Source organism: Madurella fahalii, assembly GCF_045866475.1.
Source record: "Madurella fahalii IFM 68171 DNA, scaffold_2, whole genome shotgun sequence".
Taxonomy (NCBI): Eukaryota; Fungi; Ascomycota; class Sordariomycetes; order Sordariales; genus Madurella; species Madurella fahalii.
This window is the reverse complement of record NW_027263972.1, coordinates 3,777,290-3,791,441: the sequence shown is the minus strand read 5'-3', so window position 1 is coordinate 3,791,441 and position 14,152 is coordinate 3,777,290. Positions and strand designations below refer to the sequence as shown.

The 14,152-nt window shown below is 52.1% G+C and overlaps 4 protein-coding genes across 4 annotated transcripts, besides 2 other annotated features; 1 reads left to right on the top strand and 3 right to left on the bottom strand.

Moving 5' to 3' along the window:
- Positions 1-30: 30 nt before the first annotated feature.
- On the top strand, positions 31-2,411 carry MFIFM68171_03865 (Glucose oxidase; the record flags this gene model as incomplete). Its single annotated transcript, XM_071059285.1, has 9 exons — positions 31-201; positions 262-457; positions 518-612; positions 680-793; positions 856-1,338; positions 1,406-1,535; positions 1,589-1,735; positions 1,799-2,183; positions 2,270-2,411. The coding sequence occupies 9 exons, from the start codon at positions 31-33 to the stop codon at positions 2,409-2,411; spliced, it is 1,863 nt and encodes a 620-aa protein (XP_070915386.1).
- Positions 2,412-4,559: 2,148 nt separating this feature from the next.
- On the bottom strand, positions 4,560-4,766 carry TPO5_3 (polyamine transporter tpo5; the record flags this gene model as incomplete). Its single annotated transcript, XM_071059284.1, has 2 exons — positions 4,560-4,570; positions 4,637-4,766. 2 exons carry the CDS (start codon positions 4,764-4,766, stop codon positions 4,560-4,562), a joined length of 141 nt encoding a protein of 46 aa, XP_070915385.1.
- Positions 4,767-4,866: 100 nt separating this feature from the next.
- Positions 4,867-4,872: a sequence feature (Short protein (MFIFM68171_03863, GAB1313653.1) was converted to a misc_feature.).
- Positions 4,873-4,929: 57 nt separating this feature from the next.
- Positions 4,930-4,932: a sequence feature (Short protein (MFIFM68171_03863, GAB1313653.1) was converted to a misc_feature.).
- Positions 4,933-5,478: 546 nt separating this feature from the next.
- On the bottom strand, positions 5,479-5,800 carry MFIFM68171_03862 (uncharacterized protein; the record flags this gene model as incomplete). Its single annotated transcript, XM_071059283.1, has 3 exons — positions 5,479-5,495; positions 5,543-5,603; positions 5,654-5,800. The coding sequence occupies 3 exons, from the start codon at positions 5,798-5,800 to the stop codon at positions 5,479-5,481; spliced, it is 225 nt and encodes a 74-aa protein (XP_070915384.1).
- A 1,308-nt stretch (positions 5,801-7,108) lies between these two features.
- On the bottom strand, positions 7,109-7,877 carry MFIFM68171_03861 (SGNH hydrolase-type esterase domain-containing protein; the record flags this gene model as incomplete). Its single annotated transcript, XM_071059282.1, has 2 exons — positions 7,109-7,375; positions 7,443-7,877. 2 exons carry the CDS (start codon positions 7,875-7,877, stop codon positions 7,109-7,111), a joined length of 702 nt encoding a protein of 233 aa, XP_070915383.1.
- Between the last annotated feature and the right edge of the window lie 6,275 nt (positions 7,878-14,152).

Below are 14,152 nucleotides of genomic sequence, written 5' to 3'. Positions count from 1 at the left end.
CATTTCCAACTGGACATCACCAGGCTCACCATGTCTTCCCCAGCACCGCCGCGCCGTGCTCTCTTCGGCCTACTGGTTGGCGCACTCGGGCGGTTGGTGTCGTGCACAACGGTGACGAACGATACGGGCATTGTAGCGGGAGAAACATTTGACTACATCATTGCGGGCGCCGGCCTCAGCGGCCTCACGGTGGGAAACAAGGTATGGCGTCCATGACATTCGGTCTCTGTGATTCGAAGTTTACACATCCCCTCTCACTAGCTCAGCGGCAAGGGCTACTCGGTCCTCATCATCGAGGCCGGCCCTGATGGGTCTTGGAATCCGGCAGTGTACAATGCCGAGGACCATCCCTTTCCCGCTGTGTTCTGCAACTGGGGCTACCCTGCTTATGCCGACAATGGGAGTCTGTTGGCTTGGACCATCGACAGCGGTGCCTGCATCGGGGGGTCAACCTCCAGTGAGTCGCCGTGGTGACGGGGTGACTTTTACAGGGTTCTAACCGGTCTCGTGCAAAAAGTCAACGGGATGGTGTGGTACAGACCGGACAAGGCCGAAATGGATGCACTCGAGACGCTTGGCAATCATGGCTGGAATTGGGACAACCTCGAGCCAGTAGGACTAACCTCGGGATCGAGTCTCGGCTGATGATTTCTGGCTCAACTGATCAGTTGATGTGCAGTACATGGATGTTGCCGAGAGAAACATCCCACCCGACGCGGCGCAGACAGCAGACGGCGCGGCCGTGGTCCCGGACGTCCATGGCCACCATGGCTTCATCAATACTTCGTTCCCGGTCAGCTTCCATCAAACTACCCTCTGGCTACGCGCACGTATATCTAACTTGGTTGCTTACAGCACCAAATGCGCATTACGGGGGCCGCGTCTCTTTACAAGAAAACGCTTTCTTTGGTCTTTCCCGGCCTCGCGATAGGCGACGACCTATCAAACAGAGAGTCCGTCTCCTCTGCGTCAACCATATACACAATCTGGTACGACCCGGTAACGAAAAAGAACCGACGCTCGTCCGCCGCCGACGGCTTTCTCTGGGCGCCTAGCCAGCAGCGCACTGGACTCACTGTCTTGGCTACTCACAAGATCGACAGAGTGCTGTTCGGCCGGGACGTCACTGCCAAGGGAGTAGTGTTCCTGCCGACCAACGGCAGTGTACCTTCGGCGAAGGGGTTCAAGGCCTATGCCACCCGTGGCGTGATCTTGTCGGCAGGATCTCTTGCCACAGCCCCTATCCTGGAGAGGTCAGGAATTGGCCGGTCAGACGTGCTGAAATCTGCGGGAGTAAGCAAGATTGTTGAGCTGCCTGGTGTGGGTGCAAATCTAAACGTAAACTTGCCTTTCCGCATCTCCCCTACTAGGTGGCGTGGTTTTCTTTTTCTGAGAAATTGAACAGGACCAGCCCGGAACGGCAACATACGCTCTGGTTTCGGCCGCGTATCAGAATGACACGTCGATAATTGACGACATCAATCTCTTTGCCCCAGAGATTTCCCTCATCAACATCAACGAACTCTGGGGTGCGGGTAAGATCATACAACCGTCATCAATAGTCGCCGGTTTGCTGACGATGACCAAGAATCGGCATCGTACGTTGGGAGCCTCACCTGTCGGGAGAATCTCCGTTCTCGAGCGCAAGCCCTGGTCGACGCCCAGGCAGCGGTCAATGTCCCCGGCGCTGAGGCTATTCTCAATGCTACCATCCATCTTGTCACCACCCACAGCCGTAAGAGACCCGCGGGCCCACACCTCTTCAGGTTTCCCAGCTAAAGATGAATTCTCATCTCAGTCCCGGTCGCCGAATTTCTTGCCGACAGCGGCGGCAACACCCTGTACGCTGCCTTCTGGCCACTGGTGCCCCTATCGCGTGGACACATCCACATCAGCTCATTGGACCCGCTCAAGCACCCCATCATAACGCCGCGGCTTCTCTCAGATTCCTTCGACGCCGCCGTTGCCGTGTCCATCGCAAGGGCATCTCGCGCCGTGTTTGCGTCTACTCCCTTCCAGGATGTTGTGGCCGACGCCTACTACAATCCCCCCATCGGACCGAACGGCACAGACAGCGAGTACCTCGCCTGGTACAAGAGCCAGATGTTTGGTGCCAGCCACTGGATTGGCTCGACGGCCATGATGCCGAGACATCTGGGTGGTGTTGTGGATCCCCAGTTGCGGTAAGGTCCATGCCATTACCTGACCTACCCTCCCTCCCTACGCTTCGCGGCAAGGCACAGGACGCGCAAGGTAACATGTGCCCCAGGGTGTACGGAACCAAGAATCTGCATGTCGTCGATGCAGGCATTCTGCCTTTCCAAATCACGTCCCATATGATGTCGGTGTTGTACGCTATCGCAGGCCGAGCGGCAGATGTGATTCTAGAATGTGGACCAGGAGGGAAATGAGTCTCGCCAGTGTGTGAGGGAAGTGAATGGGTTTGACAAAAGTCCTGGTTGGAATGTTGGACCCTCGTGCTTTCTGGGGAAGTGGAATGATGTGGGACAACTAAGACTAAGCTAAGGGAGCTGAATTTCTAAAGGCTAACAAACGGAACTATCAAGATTTGCAATCACAGAATTATTTTATTTTTTATTTTTTATTTTTTTTGCCCTTTCTCTCTCTCTCTCTCTCTCTCTCTCTCTCTCTCTCTCTCTCTCTCTCTCTCTCTCTCTCTCTCTCTCTCTCTCTCTCTCTCTCTCGTCTTTGTTACTATCCCTATCCTTTACAAATTCGTACCATATTCTATCCCGTTTCAATCTGCATACTCGATTCCGGTTAACTTTGGCATCTTCTCCACAGTGATGGGTGATATCCAACGTCGTCCCTTATATCATATTCCTCCCTCTACCTTTCTGCCCACTCCCGCCCTTGCCATCCATTTGTCTGTTCCTTTCCGTCAAGCTGTGCCACCTTGTTCTGCCCCGTTCTGCCCCATTCTCCCCCAGAAAACTCTCACCTAACACCCACCCCACAAACACAGCGTGACAAAAAAATCTGGCGCTGGCTGATGGTGAGTTGCTGGCCACTAACGTTTATTTCAGGGCGATACCGTAGGCGGTACCCAAGGCGGGATAGGCGACGCCGTAGACGGTCCCGGTGGGGGCTTAGTCGGGGGGACTGGGTCGTGGCGTCGGAGGTGCTGTTACCGGCATCACTGGGGGATTGGAAGACGGGGTCGGCAAGATTGGCGAGGGGGATTCGCTTGAGGGGATGTGGGGTCTGTTGTCGGGGGTGTGGCGTAGGGTATTGGGGAGTTGTTGGGTGGTGTCCTTGGTGGGTTGGGTGGGGAGCGCCGTTAGAATCTTTTGTCTCATGCTGTTTTTATGTTACGCAAGTCTGGATGTTTAGTAGAGATAACAAAGTAGGAGAGAGTGTTGTGCGCCATGCTGCAGATTTTATACTACAGCAACATGTTGAAGAGGGCATTGGTTACCACTCAAGGCATGTCCAGTAGCTACAATTGGATATCTCCATTCTGACAATCTTATTGCCATCGCTGTAACAACAGGGTATAGACACCGACTTCGGGGTAGCCCAAAGCACTTTACCTTCCGTCGTGAAATTCTATCATCCACTCTAGAACACGGGTATACACACCACCTTAACTCCTCGCTGATCAAACCGATCATTCATCATCCCATCATACCTGCTGACTTAGTGCCGGAGATTACTCGCTCGAAACCTCATTCCCACCTACAAGCTTCTTCTCCTGCTTCTCTCGCTCCTCCAGCGCCCCGGGCTCGGTAATATCCATCCCCAGCCGCATCGCCTCCGCCACCTCCGCCGCCGGGCCCGTGAACCAGCGATGCGCCTACAGCACTCAGGAGCCGATAGCACCAATGGACAAAACCTCTACCGCCACGACCGTATGGTTCAATGTTTCACCCGTGGCGGGATTCGCGGTGATGAGGCAAAACACCACGGTAATGGACCTAATCCACTTGCAGACAGCCCCGGTAACGAGACGGGATAATCCTTCAGATTGAAACGGCCTTTTAAGGCGTTAACGAACCGATGGTAAAAAATGCCAATGACGATTGGTAGACCATAACTGATGTAGAGTCCGATTGTGGCGATCAAGGTGGTTGCCACGAAGGCGACAGAAGATCCAAGCGATGGGAGAGAGAGGATTGCGGCGAGCTAGACGGCGCGGATGGGGAGCGGAAACGGACGTTGACTTCGTGGAAGAAGATGTGCTGATGTGTGTTAGCTGCAAGCTGAACGAGGAACTCCAGAGAAGGTTGGAGGACACAAATTTAAAGACAAAAGATGGTCGAGAGGGAGAGGACTGGACATGACGACAGATCTGGAGAGAGAGGGTCCTGGAGAGAGAAGGGGGGAACTAGACAGACAAAAAGTCTGCAGAGGTTACTGGAGAGGGAACTAGACAGAACCACAGGGCTGGGGAGTAGGAATCTAGAGAGAGAAGAGAGCGCCTAAGGAGAGTTTCTGAAGTGAATAGGGAGGCATAGAAAGTAAGACCCACCATTTCCCCATCCCTAGCAAAGTAAACATCATCCGACTATTGCTAGTCATACTAAAAGCCCGCAATGTCAGACACAAACTGTTCTCAATCAGCATACAGCACCCTTTACGCTCATCTATTCCACAAGGGTTACGGGGTATATACTCATAATCAACGAAAACGGAACCAACGCCCCATATTCACCAGCAAAATCGACAAGAACCTGTAGCAAGGGCTGGCTATATGTGCTATCCAACGTCCTATCGAAGTCCTGGATCGAAAAGAGGAAGGCCATCAAGACAAAGAAGCCGAAGAGAGAAGCCCACGGATGATACCACGCCAGTTGGGATGCTCCAACTAGCTTTTTTGTTTCTTCACTTAGTTAGGCTGATGCATCAAATCTGTAGACCACAAGGTCAAAATATTTTGCACGTGGTAGGAGGGATAGGGGAGCTCACCATGTTAGCGCGTATTGACTCAACCAGCATCCGCAGATGGTCACATGAGCAGCGCTAGCACGAGTACCCCAGCCTTCCCCATTCACGCCCGTCCCGTGGTTAAACTTGCGAAACGCAAACGAAGCCAGCTAGCACGTCGCCGCTTTGGCCAGCATGGCGATACAAATGGCGGTGATGCCGGCGCTGTGCAATACGATCAAGACATTGTTTTAGATCGCGTAGAATGCGGACGCTAAAGGTATTGACTACGCTACGTGAAAGTAGCAACGCTATATGGATACCGATGGTGATACGCTGGGTGGGGGCGAAGTTGGGATTCTTGACGGTAACCGCTATGGGGATGAGATTGGCGAGGCCGAACGAGATGCCTGTAGTGACAGCGACATGTCCGAGTATGTTATACCACCCCGTGAACCAGGTGGAAAAGAGCGACTAGCGAGGCGGCGCAAGCTTAGCAGCTCAGAAGTAGGGCCCTCCACTGGTGGGAACCGCCGAGATGATCTCGGCGATGGCGATAGCGAAGAGGAGGTTGAGAAAGGATATGACGATTTACCCTATAGACATGACTGGAAAGTATAAGCAGCGCGAAAGGCAAAGGATTAACCTGACATACCGGCCGGTTTTCCCGTGTCGAGGCCATATGAGAACAACGTCGAGATACCAATGATGACGCTCTGGGGACAACATCAGCCCCACCCTCGGGGACAGTCTCGTTAGAACTCACAATAATGGAGGACACCCCAAAATTATGCGCCAGTCCCCAATCGCGCTTCAGCTCCTGCGTGTACCCAAACTGGGCCAGACGGTTCTCACTGCGCTCCTCATCGCTGTTGGATGGCCGATGCTCGGCCGGCGGATCTTCAGTTCCCATTCTGTCTGTCAACGGCAGTCAACCGGCCCAGGGCGATCCGTCTACGCCATCGAAGACATTTTGCCTGTATCCTGAATACATCCAGTCCCTGCATGAGGAACTCGGATCCCAGTGCGACAGCTTCATGCAGACAGGGCAGGGGCTGCCTTTGGTTGATAGCTTCGTCAAGGAATCTGCACGTTTGGATCGTGTTGAGTCTCGTGCGTTAGCATTTCTCGCTCGCTTATTAATGTATCTTATTATCACTTCGATCAGAAGCCACCCGCCGCTGCGCCCTCGTGCCCTTTACCCCCTCCGGTGGCACGTACCTGGCCCCGGATGATTTGGCATGCACACCTGTGACGGCCATCATGCAAAACGCAGAGTTCTATCTGGAGCCCTTGCACTTTAGCGGGTTCCGGTTCATGCCGCAGGAGGTAGTCGACCGTCTTTGGCGTTGCTGTGTCTGAAGATGCCTCAGGAACTGCCCAAACCCCTCGAAGCTGGTGGATGTCGACATACGTTTTACACGTGGGGATCGAGGAGGGAGACTGGGTGCGTCCTTCTTTCCTTACCATACACACCCTGACATTGCGCGGTACTTTTGTTAACGGGAAAAAAAAAGGACCCGGATGCTTCTACGGCACGGTCCTGGTCAAGGTGATTCTCGCCCATCTGATTCAAAAGTACGACTTCCGACTGGCCGACCCGGACGCGCCGCGCTGGTTCACTTGGCGGACGTGTCGGATCCCCAAAGATGGGGACGATGGTTGCGTTTACGCCAAAGTAGAGTTCCGAGAGGGAATAGCTTGGATTTACATTGGCGTTTTTATTTTCCGTTGGGTACCAGGCTTCAAATGGCGATGATAACTCCCTTCTGATCTCTGTGTCTTGTCATCATGACCCAATATGTGAAGGAATCCATGATTTCTGCCTTTTTGTGCTGTCCGGTGTATCGTCCCGGGGCAATTCCCTCTAATGTCTCGTCAGTCTGTGGTTTTGGCGCTCGTTCAATGGCTACCTGGTAGGTAGCTTACCTTAGGCAATCAGTTTCAATCGGGGTGTAAATCTGATTTTTCTCATCAACACCATCGTTCCAGCGAGCGCATTCATATTTCTCTTGATCCAACCAGCATTGATACATATGCCATCAAATTGTTAATATTTAACGAGGGTAAGGTAGCGAGATATATAGGAGAAGTCGTTTCTCCCAGGGCTTTCTTCTGGATGGATCATATCCACCCCTTCCCCTTTTACCACCACCTGTGAGCAAAAACATCATATCATGCCATCCATTTCCAGCGTCCTGGAAAGAAGAAATAGAAAAATCTAAGCATTCTGCTTATCCGCCCTGGCAGCTTCAAACGCCTGGATGAGCGCCGGGTACCACACGTTCATCATCTTGGTGTCGCCCGAGTCGTTGGGGTGCACGCCGTCGCGGTTGTCGGCCGTGCCGCTGAAGCCCGTGTACTGGTCCACCACCCAGATGGGGGACTCGGTCTTGTTCTGCTGCTGTGCCCAGGGGACGATGGCCGCGTTGAGCTGCTGGACCCTTGCATTGAAGTTGCCGAGGCCGAGGGGGATGATTTGGGCCACCTGTACTTTACAATCAGACACTTCCCTATTGTCTGACTTCTGGGTTGAAGAGATGGTAGAGACATACCACAATCTTGATCCTGGGGTTATGATCCCGCATCTGCGTCACGAGCGTGGTAAACGCAGCAATGATATCTGTAACAGCTCTATTCTGCTGCACGATGTCGTTGGTACCCAGATGCATGGTGATCACGTCGGCCGGGTTCCGCTGCAGCCAGCCGACGAGCTGCCTCTGATTCGCGATGTTGATCGCCAGAAATCCCGAGTGGCCCTCGTTGTCGCGGTCGTACCTGGAGTCACGACAGTTGTTCTCGCCGCGGCCGGACCCGACAAAGTCGACGGATGCCCACTCGGTCGTCTGCAGCCTGTTCCACAGCTTGGAGCGCCAGCAGATGATCTCGGTGATGGAGTCGCCGAAGGGCATGTACCGGAGCGTTGCGTTCTGCGCCACTGCCCCGGTGGCCGCGAGGGCACCAACGAGGAGACTGCTGAGGGCGACCATTTTTTTTCTCTTTAGAAAAATGACTCAGACAGCAGTTATCTCAACTGCTCGTTCGGGTCTCGGAAAGCACACGCAGAAAGAACTTTTTTGGAGTCTGGAATGGTGCTGGTCACCATATTTATATCATGTGAATGACAGGCCAGGAACCCTCTGTTCAAAACCTCCACACCTCAATTTAGCAAGTACCTTAGCCAGACTTCTACTTTCAGGGTCCTAAAATGCGCATGTTGTAGAAGAATGAAGAAAAGAGAGAATACGTGTGCTCGAGATCACCCGGTATAGCCGGAGGTGCCGCCAGGTATGTCCGTCGCAGCGTTAATAAACAAGTGTAAAAATCTTTGGGACCAATCTTCTCCGCTTGGTGCCGCGCATGGCCACGGTCTTCGGCTGGGGGGAACCACCCAGGGGACAGCGATCCGGGTGATATCGCCGACTAGATTACCACATTACTATCCCTGTGTCTTGTCGGCCTCACGTTAATACCTTATACACACATTCCCGCTTTTCACAGCCGAGTGCCACTGTGCCAAGCCGCTTGCGGCTCGGTGTAGCATCTCCGGCCGTGGTGTTTGGGGGTGTTTTCTATGGTTGTGCCCGGAACATTTTCTGCAGTTTTATGCATTTCTTGTTTCAACTGCCCGTGATGGGGTGGAGCAAAATTGAAGGGACGAGAATTGGTGCCGGGAATGCCGATCAGTTGTCCTTTGATGGTGATAAAAACCTTTGAGGACAGTTTCTCATCTGTCTTTTCCATGGAATGCAAAAGGGAACGATATGTAATGGTTCTGAGTCATGTCCTTACCAGACTCAAGCCTTGGATATCCACCTAGACCATCGAAACTCACCAAACCAACTTACAGAAAGCTGCTTTCGTTTACATCCAACTAAGCTCTCCTGGTCAGCAGGCAAGCAGACAGGGCTCACAGCCTAACCAAAGTCCCCCGCTATCCCCATCGCACCGCGCAAAAATGACGTCGGAAGAAAAGTGAAGCGTCACATCGGCACTCCGATAGTACATGTCCCGGGTGAACGGACGCACTATGAACACCCATCCCCCTATATAGATATGTGGATTAACGGAGGCCGGGTCCCGAAGTCTGATGCCCAGTGTCCTGCCCCTGATATGCGAGATGCGCGCTCCCTGCAATGCGAACCAATGGGAATCGTAGCAGCTTGGCTCCGACGTCCGTCACACCACTCTTCCATGTCCTACCAGCAAACGGATATTGAGGACCCCACCTTGGGTATATAGGCTTCCTGGTAGTGATTGTTTCTTGTCCTGTACACGTACACTTCTAAGTACCTAAGGGAGTTCTGTTGCTAGCTCAGTTTGCATCGCTCCCTTCACCTCCGCACCGGACGATGATCGGAATGCTCCCATCGTCCGGCAGTTGGCTGGACTGCTGACATACACATATCTGCGAGGTCGGTAGTCACCGGCTCTGGCTCCCGCCCAAGCAGTTGGAGGGAGCGACTTACAGGGAGTCGATAGCATTGCTATGCAAAATTGCCATGCAAAATTGCCAAAAGAGGCTCAAATTCCCGTATGGGCAAGCTCCTCCAGCCATGTAGTGTCTGTCAAGATGTAGACACGACCCCTATACATCCCACGGACGAGTCTGGAGAGCCGCGGGACGCAAATCGAGATCGTTGTCGTCGTCGTCATCGGCCAAAGCAGTAGTCCCACGTGGATAACTGATTTGCTAGAGACAAAGAAATAGTGAGTGAGGACCGCTCTGTCTATTGACAAGACTGCTTGGCTGGTCACGCCCTGCGCAAGTGAGAACTATCCTAGCGGTTAATTATCTCAGTACAACGTACAAGTTTGATCCACGGTTGACACGGCTCCCTAGCACTACGAAGGTTAGATAAAAGACATTACCCTCGGCACATAGTGTACTCCATCCCCCCCCCCCCTTCCCCCAATTTGCAGGTTACGGCTAAGACCACCTGGTATGTAGCCTCGTCCCTTGGCCCTGCGAAGGAGGGCATTGAATGCCTTCCACTTTATACCAGCTGTGGCCTCAATATTGAGATACTTTGGCTCCTTTGGCATGGAGAGTCAGGGCTTGCGTTCGTGCGGCAATGGTAGCGTTTTTCCGCTGAATGCGCATTGCGGGTGACTAACGGCCAGTGAGCGACCATTCTATCCGCCCAGAAACCACAGAGTACTTGAATACTATGGAAATATCACGAATACCGGATTTAGAAGCGATGGCAGTTTGTTGGCATTTGGGAAGCAGCTGCGCAGAACATGGTTTGTGATAATTTTGAATGTGCGGGGTTGAGGAAGGACAAAGACATATGAGCTATTTGTCATGGGCCCCTGGCTCAAGGCAGGGTTAACATTCGGGCAGTGGGAGCCAGTGAGACGAATCCATTGACAGTGGAGGAAACGGGACGTCCCGGCGGGCACAATGTTTGTTGAGTGGGCATATGAGGACCTAATTCCACTAATTCCACAAGCATACCAGGGCAGAGCACAACCAGGGCACGTCTGCCAGTGCCGGGGACGCGAGTGGAGAGACCTCAGCTGTTTCGGTGAGGACATCCATACTGCAACTAGGCCTATGGCCTGAGGAACCGTGACAATGCAGGTACTTTGCATTCCGTCACGGATGGTGTCGTCCTTGCTGGTGTGTTTGTGTAGTTTTTGTTCTGGGCTTGGTTCCGGGACGATACGGTGAGGGCTCAACTCTTGAGAACCACCCCTGTGGATGACGAAGCCAGACGGTGAATGACGGTGACGTACGGATATATTCTGCTCAAAAATGGCAAAAAGAATCGACCAAGCTAGTTTTGAGCATGGCAGGCATGGATATCTGATGGACTGATAAGACAGCATGAAATCAACGGCTGGATGCATTCGCGTGGCTCAGCAGCCCAGCATTCCCAGAGCCGACGGCACCAGGAAGCCACCATGCGAGACTTCCGACACTGCTGATCCCTGTCTGGAAACACCGGCTGCGATGCCTATTGGCAGATGCAAACGACTGACAACTACCGCTTGGCTCGAGGCGATGTGCCATTACGCTGCAAACAGTTTATCCTGATGTACATGTCTTCACAATTGACTAACTGCAGTAATCATCAGAGAACAGTTGTTTTCTATTATGGTCAGCTTGCTGTCCCAAGTTGCATGTTGGGTCGATTTGTATTCGTATCTAGGCAACCCAAAGATGTTTGGAAAGATCGCTGCTCCCATCTATCGGTTGCCACAACTGCCCCCAGGTACCTGTTGAATGATACGGAGGGTTTTGGCGCTCATATGCATGTAAAGAGGGTTCTAGGTCACGCGGATTCTCCCTGAGTTTTGGGGGCCATCGGACCTTCTCGACTTGTGGCTCCATCTACAGAGGATACGGAATAGCGTTCAATATATATAGAGCCTCAACAGCCTACAATACAGAAGGTTAATCGCTATAACGTTCTTCTAGGAGGCCTCTAAAGCTCCCTACCGTACTAACGGTAGTAGAGTAATAGGGTTAGCGAGCTTAAACTTCTGCACAGAGCTTAGGACTTATAATTAGGCCTCTCGTAAGCCTATAATTATTATTTATTATTATTATTATTATTATTCCTACACCGCTTTACCTAAAAATAGGGTGTATTAATCCTTCTACCGCTATATATATAGGAAAACCGTACTGTATAGGCCGGGTGAAAAACTTATATTAACAAGTAATAGGAAACAATAATAGCAGATTGTCATAAAAACTCGTTATGCAAGTACGTTATATATATGTAGCCTACCCAAGGTGCACGTTATAGCAGGCGTCTAGTGTCAAAAGCGCTATAACGGCGACCGGGATACCTACGCCAATTGCAAATACTCTAGTTACTAGTCCCGTCCCGTTATGAGAATAAAAACTTCTTTGGAGAATGCTTTAGCTGAAGTGGGCACTTGCACCATATGTTTAAAGCGGTAGGTTATGTCGGAAACACGGCACCTCTGAATCTTGGGAAACGACAGTTGAGGATTTTTGTGTGTTTTCTCTTGATTGTGTCTTTGTGTGTCCCTCCCGTCTATCTTTGCTGGAGAGTTTGCTCCTTTTATAGACGAGATACACGTACAGGATGACGTCCGTACAGTGGCGCAGTTAGCTGCCAGTCTTCCTTAGCTCAATAGAGTACATGGGTTTGGCTCCCACACTAGATCCTGTGATCCTGATCCTTTGGCACATGATCCTTTTGACAGGTTAACGGGTGGTTTGGATCCCGGAACGGTGGAGGTTGCCCATCAAGTACATGGTGATCATGATGCTAACTAGTTGGAAGCTGATCAGATCCCATTATAAAGTCCGAGTGAAGGATCGCTGCACTAGGCTCTTGCGCTCACCCAAGCTACATACCATTTGAAGGGCAGCTCACCGAGTCCACCTTCCATGCTTCCTCAGAGTTTCCTTTTTCGGCTGTAATCCCCATTCAGACCATGATCGTTTGTGGTCAGCCCTCTGAACATGACCGCTGTCTTTAGGTTATTGCTCCTCAAGTATTAACTAATTACAGCGTAGCAACAAGAAACGAAAGATGCGCCAGCAACGGCTTCACCGCTATTTCCCCACCTTTCGCCCGCCTTCTGCTGCATTCACTGCGGTGATATATACTTCGACCGACCGGGTAGCTATTACCCCAGACTCTGTTGCCTCTTCTGTCAGCTCGACGAGCCCGACGATGATGCAACATACTACAGCGACTATCCCTACCAGCTGTTTTCCGTGTATTAACTACTGTATAAGGAGTGCATTCGGTTTTCTCCTCCCAAGTGCCACTCGAGGTTATTTACACAGTCCCCTGAGGTTTCGCCACTCTTCAACGGATGGCCCCGCTAGCCATCGCCTTACTACGGGACCTCACGATCCGCTTGAACTTGTGTTTCCACCGAGAAGGACTAGCCTGTACCCGTTTATATCACCGTATTTAGACGTGCTATTCCATCTACAGGACCGGAGGCTACAACAAGCCACTTGGGAAACGGCCAGGAAGCCACAATGATCGCTACATCAAGCTACATCTTCGAGACGTGTGCGTGTATCCAGGGCGTTTTTACCCCTGTCAACCGACTAAACCTTACGTTTATCTACGAGGTTGAGGACAACAGTCTCGCAGCCAGATTAATGGATGCTCTGCAGCAACTACCGCCACTACGGTTTTGCACCATTTCTTTATCTCGCGTCCCCGATCCCCGGCTACATGAGTTTGCTCAGGAAGCCCGGCACAAGCTGATAGACCCTATGCCACATTCCTCACGCTATTGACGATTACGCAATCTGCCACGGGAAATACAGCTTCATATGCTACGCCACTCGGGTCTAGGTGCACCGTTCTATATTCCCTTCAGTCTTAAGGTGAACAAGCCAGCTATAAGACACATCGAGTGTGTATATAAGTGAGATCGAAAACTTTCAGAACATACCCGTCATGTGCTGCATCCCGGGGCGAGTTCATCGTCGGCTGGGACTTGCAGCCAATGGCACTTCCCCCAACGCCCTATTTTAGTCGACCGACAGATGGAGGCAGACGCGTGAGTCATAATGTACTCTGAAAACTGCTGGGAAATCGGGGATTTGGAAGCCCTCGTCGCTGCATTGGACTTGGAGCCGCCGGTATCACACCCACGGCCGCCGCCAACGACGGCCCGGACGCGAGTTAACTTGTCGCGGTTTCTTGCGCATGCGCGGCAAATGAAGATACAGATCCCGTACCGGGCCCGGCTCTCGCCGAGCGTCGCGATGCGTGGCTGGGAATTTGGACCAGTTTCTGGCATCACAGCCGTGGAGGGACCAGAAGCTCATGGTCAGGAACCTGCTAGCCGGTCTTCAGAGGCGAGAGTATTTGCGGAACTTTATCGTTGGTTTCGAGAGGAACCACATTGAGACCGATGAATACGGGTATCGTTACCCGGTTGAGTATTTTCTTGGTAAATCCTTGGATCACCTCGAGACACAGTTTGAAGACGCTTATACCGGCCAGACAAAGCCGTTGGCGGACGTAAGAGGCCCCGGTGCTCCGAGAATCCTTGTCAAGATTCACGGCCTGTTCCGAGTCTGACAAAGGCTACGATTGTCCAGTGTGCGGTCTTTTCCCGGGGTACAGCCGGGGGTGTGCTCTCTATTATTGGTATTACTTATTTTCTTACCACTACTAAAAGCGGACGACGGACGGGGAAGTCACTGTACCATCTTTTTTGACCCCGTTGAGATGTCGAAGGAAGCAGGGAAGAGCGGAATTCGTGTCCACGGTAGCTAAATTACCCCGCTAGGAGTGGTTCTCTA